Raw genomic sequence first — 10,000 nt, 5'->3', positions numbered from 1 at the left:
TCGGATCTGTCATCATGGTTAGCGGATGTTTTGGGGAAATTAATAGGGACAATTTCGAAATCTCACATTAAGCACAGTATGGATTTTATGGATCATATTAAGGAAAAGAATTATATAGGTACTATGTACAGTCTAGATATAGTTTCTTTATTCACGAATGTACCACTGAGTTTCGTGCTCGACAACTTGAAGAAATTAGCCTCAGATAATATTTTCAAGCCACCTATGCACATAGATAATTTTGTCATTTGATTAACATTTGCGTTGAATCTACAATTTTTGAGTTTAATGATTCGTTCTATCAACAAAAATCCGGGGTCTCGATGGGCTCACCCCTCTCCCCTATATTGGCTAACTTATGTATGGAATTTTTTGAAAAGGTTTACGTTGACACACTACCGGAAGACATCAAGCCTGAAATTTGGGTTAGGTATGTAGATGATGTTTTAATTGTTTAGAGACACGGCGAGGAAGCCTTTCGTAGGTTTTTAGAGTTGCTTAATGGTTTTTTGCCCTCTATTATATTTACAGTGGAAAAGGAAATGGAAAATAGGCTTCCCTTTCTAGATATGGTAGTTCATAGAGACACAGTGAGTAGTGACTTTAAATTCAGCGTGTATAGGAAGAACACCCACACAAACACCTATATTAATTACTTTTCATATCATGAACCGAAAGTAAAGCATAACGTTTTAACCAATTTGTTTTTTCGAGCATACCGAATATGTGATCCCCAGTTCATTGACGCCGAAATAAATTTCTTGGTAGATAGTTTTACTAAACTGTGTTACCCAAAGTTTTTAATACTACAGTCTCTATCTAAAGCTAGATCGATGTTTACGCCCCTCATGATAATAACTGAAAAGGCAGATTTTAAGGCATCTCTTGCTCTTCCTTATAATAGAGAAACTTAATAAATTTTCTAGGCAGCTTAAAGGAAAAAAGAACGGCTTCAACGTAGTTTTTCAGTACAACAGTACAATCAAGAAGAAACTCATTAAAAATAAACCCGGGTAATAGAGAGAATGTAGGAGTATATGTAACACCTTGTAGATTGCAGTGAATGTTACGTGGAGGGAGAAAGCGGACGTTCCATCGATAAGAGAAGGGAAGAACACGTTGCTGCTTGCAGAAGGGGAAGTTCATACAGTGCAATTGCGCAACATACATGGGAGAAAAACCACGCAATAAATTTTAAAGGTACCAAGGTTTTTTTTGCATGTAACGACCGGACTTTGAGACGAGTAGTAGAAGGGGCGTTAATTTCATTAAACGAGACCTTTGCAGGAAATACTGGCATTACAGAAAATACAGCTATTTGTGAAGAGATATGTAGGAAAGGGAAAATTTCAAACTTTAGAAATATATGTGCCAATAACGATGCTGCTTACCTCTCCGTTTACTCCACTCAGGTCATTTCTCCAACAAAACCACCCAACCACCATAGAACAAGCAGTTGACAATAGAAACATTCCCCCACGAAGATCAAGACGAATTCTGGAAAGAATGAGGGCTCAACCGCCTGATCATTCAATAATATGAACTAGCTGTTACCTAACCGTTGTTTTTTCAAATGTTTGTGCTCTTACTTGTTAGTTCCTTGAGGTGACATATCACACTTTAATGAACAAGACCACAGTTGATGGTCGAAAGCTCTAATCCTATACAAGAACTATATATTTTAAAACTACAAGAGGAATTTACTTCATTGTGGATTGTATTCCCATATATATATATGTATATATATATATATATATATATATATATATATATATATATGACTGGTAAAAATGTTCTGTAACAACAGAATTCCATCTAATAAAAGGAGCCCATAAAAACACCAAAATATAGAGAAAAAAAGTACTATATTTCAGATGGAATCGGCCTTAATAAAAGAGAGGCAGGTAATGAATATCTCAAAAGGTGCATGGATTTCAGATACGATCGACAACGTTTTCATTCAACCAACACTTAAGAAGATTAAAGGAAGATTATCAGCGGGGGTGACCTAAATTGGCTTGTTTGTGGATGGACCTCTTGGTATAAATACCACCTTTTCTGTAAACTTTTCTCATTCATCTACCTGAAGAGGGAGACAGCAGTCTCTGAAATATAGTACTTTTTTTTTCTCTATATTTTGGTGTGTTTATGGGCTCCTTTTTTATTAGTATATATATATATAATATATATATATAGGATATATATATAATATATTATATATATATATATCTATTTATATATATATGTATATATATTAGTATATATGTATATATATATATGATATATGTATATATGTATATATATATATATATAATATATTATATATATATATATATATATATAGTTATATATATATTTCTATCTATCTACCTATATATATATATATATATATATATATATCATATATATATATATATAATATATCTATCTATCTATATATATATATTATATATATATATATATATATATATCTATATATCTATATATATTATAATGTATATATAAATATATCTATATATCTATATATATATATACTCTATCTATATTATAATTTATATTATATTATTGATACTTGATTAATGATGTTACAGCAAACAGGCATGGTAGAAAATGTGGGTTCAGACTATGCGATATCGCCGCTTCGGCGGAACCGTTCATACTGTCACACATAAGCGGCGAAGTAGCCCAGTCTATCCTTAGCAGCAAATGATAGTTTGACTATGATGTCCAAACTAAAAGTTATTAGAAGCAGAGGGCTTACTGAAAGAGCCAACTCGTCGTAAAGTTGTATTAGAATATACGGAAATATAATGAAAATTTTTTTTTAGTATTACCGAATTCCCAAAGCTTCGTTTGATGAACTGCTGGAAGTGCTAAGGCCTCATATCTCGAAGCAAAATACAAAGTTTCAAAGATCAATATCTCCAGAAGAAAGATTAACAATTACACTAAGGTGAGTAAAAAAAAAAAAAAAAAAAAAAAAACTTTGATATGATTTATTCAGACTGGAAAAAATGTGGTAATGCAATACAGTAACTACATTATATGTATTATAATATTCAGAGCCAAATAGAAGAATCAAATGTAAAAATAAAATATTCCTTGAATTCTGAAAAACTACTCCATAATCGAAGCAAGTAGATGTTTAGTAAGGAGATTGAGGAGACACTACGTCAATCACTTGAAAGCACTCTGAAGACGTGGATTGGGTATCTGTGGTGCCATGATGGGACAGGAGTTTGACTTTGCATAGGGGTTGGTGATTGCATAAATGATTTTTGTGCAGGAAATGGTGTTGTGCAGGAGATAGTACTTCTACAGGTGATGGTTGCTTGATAAGCTGAGATGGTGCTTGCATAGCTGAGACCAGGATGGGCTGGCAATAAGTTGGATGGTGTTGCATAAGCTGAGATGGTCGGGCTTGCAAATAAGTTGGGAGGATGAAAGGTGCTTGCAGAAGTGGAGAGGTTGCTTGCAAAGCTGAGGATTGGTGGCCTGCATAAGCTTGAATGGTGCCTGCATAAGGCTGAGATGGTGCCTTGCATAAGCTGAAATGGTGCTTGCATAAGCTGAGATGGTGCGTTGATAAGCTGAGATGGTGCTTTGATAAGCTGAGATGGTGCTTTGCATAAGCGAAATGGTGCCTGCATAAGCTGAGATGGTGCTTGCATAAGCTGCTTGATGGTGCTTGCATAAGCTGAGATGGTGCCTTGCATAAGCTGGAGTGGTGCTGCATAAGTGATGGTGCCTGCATAAGCTGAGATGGTGCCTTGCATAAGCTGAAAGATGGTGCTTGCTAAAGTGAGATGGTGCTTGCATAAGCTTGAAAGGTGCTGCATAGCTGAAATGGTGCTTGCATAAGCTGAGATGGTGCCTGCATAAGCTGAGATGGTGCCTGCATAAGCTGAGATGGTGCCTGCATAAGCTGAAATGGTACGTATTTGCATAAGCTGAGTTGGTGCCTGCATAAGCTGAGATGGTGCTTGCATAAGCTGAAATGGTGCCTGCATAAGCTGAAATGGTGCCTGCATAAGCTGAGATGGTGCTTGCATAAGCTGAAATGGTGCCTGCATAAGCTGAAATGGTGCCTGCATAAGCTGAAATGCTGCTTGCATAAGCTGAAATGGTGCCTGCATAAGCTGAGATGGTGCCTGCATAAGCTGAGATGGTGCTTGCATAAGCTGAGATGGTGCCTGCATATGAGCTAGTGCCTGCAGATGAGATGGTGCCTGCATTTGATGAAATGATGCCTGCTGATGAAATGGCCCCTCGTTTCTTTCTGCTGATTCCATATGTGTCCACTTTTCGCACATTATTTCACCTATATCAATCCATGCTTTCTCTCTAGAGTTCTTGTCACTCTTTTCCCAAAGTGCTGGCCTTGCATGAATGCATTGAATGAATATCAACGTCAAACAGTTGTAAACGCAAGTGGTTCAGGGGAGCGCCGGAAGCAGTGTAGCCGTCTGGTGTGACCACGTGCATAGAACTGTGTGTGTTTTCCCACGACAATCGGCCGGATGCGGGTTTGCGGCACAGTACGGCGGAAACGGCAGCGCCGCACTACTTTGACACCTTTCATTGGTTTGTGTGTGATATCACCATGTGCGGCGCCGCATACGGTTTTGCCGTAGCGGCGACACCACATAGTGTGACGCCGGCCTAATTAAGTTTCTTGACTAAGTAATGCTGTGAGTTTGAAATATAAGGACCACCAGTGTATCTATGAAAGAGCATTGTTTTTGTAGGTAAAGTTTCTGAAAGACAGGGTTAGGTGAATAAAATGGCCTTGATTTTTAAAATGATATATAGGCATAGAATTACGTAACATAATGGCAGGTGTATAGTACCTAGTTATTAAACTGTATTGTATGAAGTTCATCAACGAAGGAATAGAGTCTGTGACATAATGAACCTTGAAAATAGTGATCGATTTTGTAGAGATGCAACGTAGATTCTGTGAGTGATTCTGGTTGGTAAGGAGATTTTTTGAAAACAGTTGAAAGCTTGTATTGTATGGTTGAAGGTGAAGCTTGCGAGAGGATGGGAGTGAGAGAATGACTACCTTGGTATAAAATTGGTACATAGACGTAGATTTTTTCTTTCATACCTGACTGAAATATAATGATGAGTGTGAAATCTGAAGCCTGGTAAGTAGGTCCAGTGTTGTGAGAAAAGGGGTATCATTAATTAATGTTGCGTTATTGATGTTTACAGATTATAAGGTGAAGCACTAGGAACTGTTTAAAGGCTTTTGAAAGTTTCTGTTGAAGAGAAAGGTTGATGTTAAAGTGGAAAATTTGAAAGTGGATGTGTTCAAGAGTTGCAACAAAATGGATTTGAGCGCCTCGGTGGCCGCGAGTTCGATTCTTTGGCATTCTATTGAGGAGTAAGAGAAGTGTATTTCTGGTGACAGAAGTGCACTCTCGACTTCGTTCTGAAGTCACGTAAAGCCGTTGGTCCCGTTGCTGAATAACCACAGGTTCCATGGAACGTAAAAACGCCATAAATACCTAAGAATATTAATTGTAAGAAAGTAAAGGGGAGAGCAATTGTTATATTGGCTATCGTAGGAACATATATATGGTTGTTCTGTATAGGTACTCGGGAATAAGATATTTAATGAATGATGGTAGTTTGATCACATGAAGAAAAGTAAGGCGTTAACTTGTTTAAAAGGAGAGACAGAGGTGGTGGCTGGGGAGTGTGAAAGGTGTCTTTGATTGGAACTGGAATTTTCATTATGTCTTGGAATTATGGAATTCTGACGCTATGTAGGAGAGGTGAGTGGTGCAGCGTGTTCAAGTGGTTAACAAAGGGCAGATAACCGTTTTGCTTTTTTGTTGTTCTCGGACCCACCCTGATTTTGGGGGAAGTGCTTATTAAGAGAATATGTTCAAAGTTTTTGGATTCAATGGACTGTAGTAACTTATAAGTTTATCTTGGGATGTCGTGTCCATCACCCTGCTTTTCCATCTGTTCTAACAGTTTATCTAGCAAACTTCTCTTGGCATATATCCACTTGCGGCATACCGGTATGGTTTAGCAAATACATTATACCCACTGGCTGTGGTTTTAGTAGTCGCCTAAAGTGTTGTAAGTAACTAAGTTTGTCGATCGGGTTTCAAGTTGCTATTACACGCACATTTTGAAATGCTGAATTTAGTTACTTCGTATGTCACGTCTTAACGACCAGCCAGGCTTTAACTTTAAATTTCGGACCCGCTAAGGTTCGTCATTTCGTAGCTGATAAAACGCATTAGTTTTTTTTCACAACGGGTTCAGATACTGGTCATCCAACGTACTCTTGTGGTCGGTACAAGTTTTTATTGTGTTGATTATTGTCTTTTGGAAAAATGAGTGTAATAGTCTGCGTCGTAGCTATAGACCTATGATTGTTGCATTGTCATTATAATAATAGAACAATTTGTTATTGTGGATTTTAAGAAACCGAGGTTTAAGCAATTGTGTTTAAACCATTGAAAATCTTAGGTTAGCTTTGGTTTGTAGATGATATACCAATTCTCAAATTGTACCCGTAAATACTGTTGGCTTTTATTTTGACCCTGTTTCCTGTTTACTAAAATCTCTTGTTTTAAGTTTAGAACTTTTCCAGCGTATCGTATCTGCATGTCTGAGTAGCAATTTGGCTGTATTTGACGGAAAATTGCTGCACATCAAGGGCATGATGCGGTTCTAGTAAGCGCATAGTTAAAATATATAAGTTTTTATGTTTATCCATAAGAGAAACATTCTTCATTATACATTACTTTTTCTAGATTTTACTGGTTATAATGGTATCCTTATTTTCAGATCACAAATAACAAGATGCTGTTTGAAGAGGAAGACGCAGAGGTTAGTTTTGATCTGCGCATCCCCAATTTTTCAACGTACAGAGACTTTGATCAAACCTTCACAAGCGAGTTCCCGCTTAAAGTGAATAATTTCAGTTCTCGATGGAGCCTGACGCTGCATCTTTCCGTCACAGAAAACGGAATGGACCGGAAGGACCCTATCAATCGTGACATCCGAATTGTCTTGAAGTGCGTCAGTTGCAATGTTAGTAAACCTAAAGTAGAAGTTTATTCTCACGTAGTGGGTAAAGAGGAACACGTAACACAACTTACGAACGTTCGTGATGACCACCTAACCTGGAAAGGCATATTGATCTCACAACTTGGCCTCAAGGTGTTCAATCTTCTTTCTAGTGACCAGTTGACGGCAAAGATTAGGTTTGTAGTGAAGAAGTGTGATATGACAAGAGCTGTAGGAGGTGTAGAAGGCCTTTCGAAGGACATGAGAATATTACTGGAGAGCGGAACTTACAGTGATGCAGATGTTATTACAAGTGATGGCACTAAACTTCCCGTGCATCTGGCTGTTTTGTCTCGAAGGTCCAACCTCCTTCAAAATATTGCTGTGGCGAAAAAAAGGCAGCTTGCTTCCGCTGTAACTCCTGATAAAAAGATGGTCAAGGCTGAGATGGTAAATTCAGAAGATGAATCAAAATATCAAAAACATTATGAGCTCCATATAAAAGCGGAAACGCCAATTAACAGCACATTTGGTAGCATGTCATCAGGATATCAGTCTAGTAGTTCGAGAGTATCTTCTCCCGAGCCTAACCGTCAGCAGTCTGCTTCCAAAAATAGAATAGGGTGTTCTTCGTCATCAAGGACGGGAAACAGGCACCCGCCAGACAGAAGAGGCTCAGTTACGCCAAGAAAGCCAACCCCTCACAAAACAGAGCATATGTCAACAGCAGCTTCTCCCATCAGAGTCCGTTCCATCGTGAACAACGAGCGTTTTTCGCCACATGGCAGAGTACAAATGAAAAATTCTCCTTCGTCATCCAGGAGGACACCCGTCTCTAGTCATCCTCCAACTCCTAAGAGAATCACTTCAGGTATTTACGACCTTACTCCTGCCAGGAGCCCACGGGTCTCGCGTTCGGTTTCCCCCACAAAGAAAACGGGATCGTCCACCAGGTTATCCACAACCAAAAGAACTTTACCAGGCAGGAGATGCTCAGTTGGTAGGCGGTCGTTGCTTAGGACACCGTCTCCAAACAAGCGCCTTAAGACACCAATCTCCTTGCCATCTCCCAAGATTTCGTCAAGCAAAATGCAGCAGTTAAGGAGGACACCTGCCATTGGCACGCCGAGTCCCAGAAGACGATTATACTGGGACGACGACAAAGATGTCTTGATCCTAGAGGACCTCCGACCTCTCGGGAGTCCTTTGACGGGGCTAGGGGCGGGTTCTCTCAAGAATGAATCGACAGAGCCTGATGACAGCCTTGAACTTGAACAACAGTCGCAGAGGCCCAAGATATTCGTCAATATGTCTGCGTCCGTCACTCGTGCGATACTTGAATGGATATATACAGGTTTGTTATTAATGCTGACGTAGAATTGATAGAAATACTGTTTCAAAGTTTTGTGGAATCCTAAACTTTTCCTGATGAAATATGCCAATGTCACCTAGAGCACCTGTTAGCAACACATTTAGGTAATGAAATTCAAGGAAAGACATAATTTTAATTTACTATAACTCTTTTGGACAAAAATTATATATATTTGATATGCATAAAAAGAATTATCCAAACCATGGCCGAATTCAAGTATAATAAAGCGTGATCAGACCTCCAGCTTACTTGGGACGTGTGCAAGAATTTCCCCTCACGCTTAAGTTGTAAACATTATATTCCTAACTTTTGACGTAAATTAAAGTGTGCTAAAATCTGTGGTCAAATAGTGCCTTGTTTCACCAATGAAAATTATAATGAATACGCTATTATTTTCCTGTTCTGTTTAACATGGACATTATTTATTCTTTACATTTTCATTCTAATAAATAAACCATAATTTTCCTATCCTAGAACCCCTGTATCTTTAACTCAACGCGAAACACCTTTCAGACCTTTTTAGGCTCTTCCATAGACCTTTCAAACAAAACACCCCTCCCCCCCCCAACAACAACAAAGTAGTTTGTAGGCTTACTCCCAGAGTAAGCGAAAAAACCATAGCCTGAGAGAATATGGTTTTCCATATGTACGGTATTTAACACAGTCTTCAGTCTGCGTATTTTTTCTTCTGTACAGGTGAATGCACAGAAACAGCCAGTCTTTCGCGAGCTCTACTCGTCGGCAGCATCCGCCATGATGTGACAGGACTAGCCAGGTCCTGCGAATACCACCTAGCAGCCGACCTCACTCCAGTCAACGCCCCAGAGTTAATCTTCCTTGCGCACAAGTACTCGGCCTTGAAACTTAAAGAGTTGGCTCTTGCCTTTGCCGTTCAAGAGGTAATCATCTCTTCTTCTTTCCCACTGTTATCCCTACACTTTCCTTACAACATCAGGCATGGTTTATTATTTTGGCAAAGGGGTTTTTACGACTGCATAGCCTTGTTGTCATCAATCACAGTTATTGGCAGTTGGCCTAGCCTTTGATTAAAAAGTCCATCCGCAAGGCAGCAGTTTCCGCAGTTATTGGCGATGGTCCTAGCCTTTCACTAAAAAGTACGCCTGCAAAGCAGCAGTTTCCACAGTTATTGGCAGTGGGTCTAGCCTTTCACTAAAAAGTAAGACTGCAAGGTAGCAGTTAACACAGTTATTGGCGGTGGGCCTAGCCTTTTACTTAAAAGTACGACTGCAAGGCAGCAGTTTCCATAGTTATTGGTGGTAGGGCTAGCCATTTACTAAAGTAAGACTGCAAAACAGCAGCTGTCCTTCTAGTCGCCTTTCACCACACGCAGGACCTATAGTGGTAGTATTCTTACACCCCTACCACAGGGTGGATTCAATAGGTAATCCTCATCATTTTCGATTTAAATTGTTTGCATCCTATAGGTCTGAAGGCAACAGGTTGTTATAGGCAATCTGGAATATATTCAACAACAAGGAATTTTAACGAAAGTGCTTTCAACATTTAAGGTGACCTTGTTTCAGGTGACTTCTTGGATGCGTTAACAATGACCGAGGTAGACTTTTGTTTTTC

General features: G+C 39.0%; 1 protein-coding gene across 1 annotated transcript in view; it reads left to right on the top strand.

Moving 5' to 3' along the window:
* Positions 1-10,000, top strand: part of LOC135210435 (uncharacterized) — a 55,436-nt gene that overhangs the window by 6,611 nt on the left and 38,825 nt on the right. Inside the window, exons 2-3 of the mRNA XM_064243333.1 lie at positions 6,814-8,389; positions 9,104-9,306. Coding sequence (XP_064099403.1) covers positions 6,829-8,389; positions 9,104-9,306 — 1,764 coding nt within the window. The 5' untranslated portion in view covers positions 6,814-6,828. The remainder of the gene's footprint in view (positions 1-6,813; positions 8,390-9,103; positions 9,307-10,000) is intronic.

Source organism: Macrobrachium nipponense, chromosome 39 (assembly GCF_015104395.2).
Source record: "Macrobrachium nipponense isolate FS-2020 chromosome 39, ASM1510439v2, whole genome shotgun sequence".
Classification (NCBI taxonomy): Eukaryota; Metazoa; Arthropoda; class Malacostraca; order Decapoda; family Palaemonidae; genus Macrobrachium; species Macrobrachium nipponense.
This window is presented reverse-complemented; position numbering and strand designations above follow the sequence as displayed.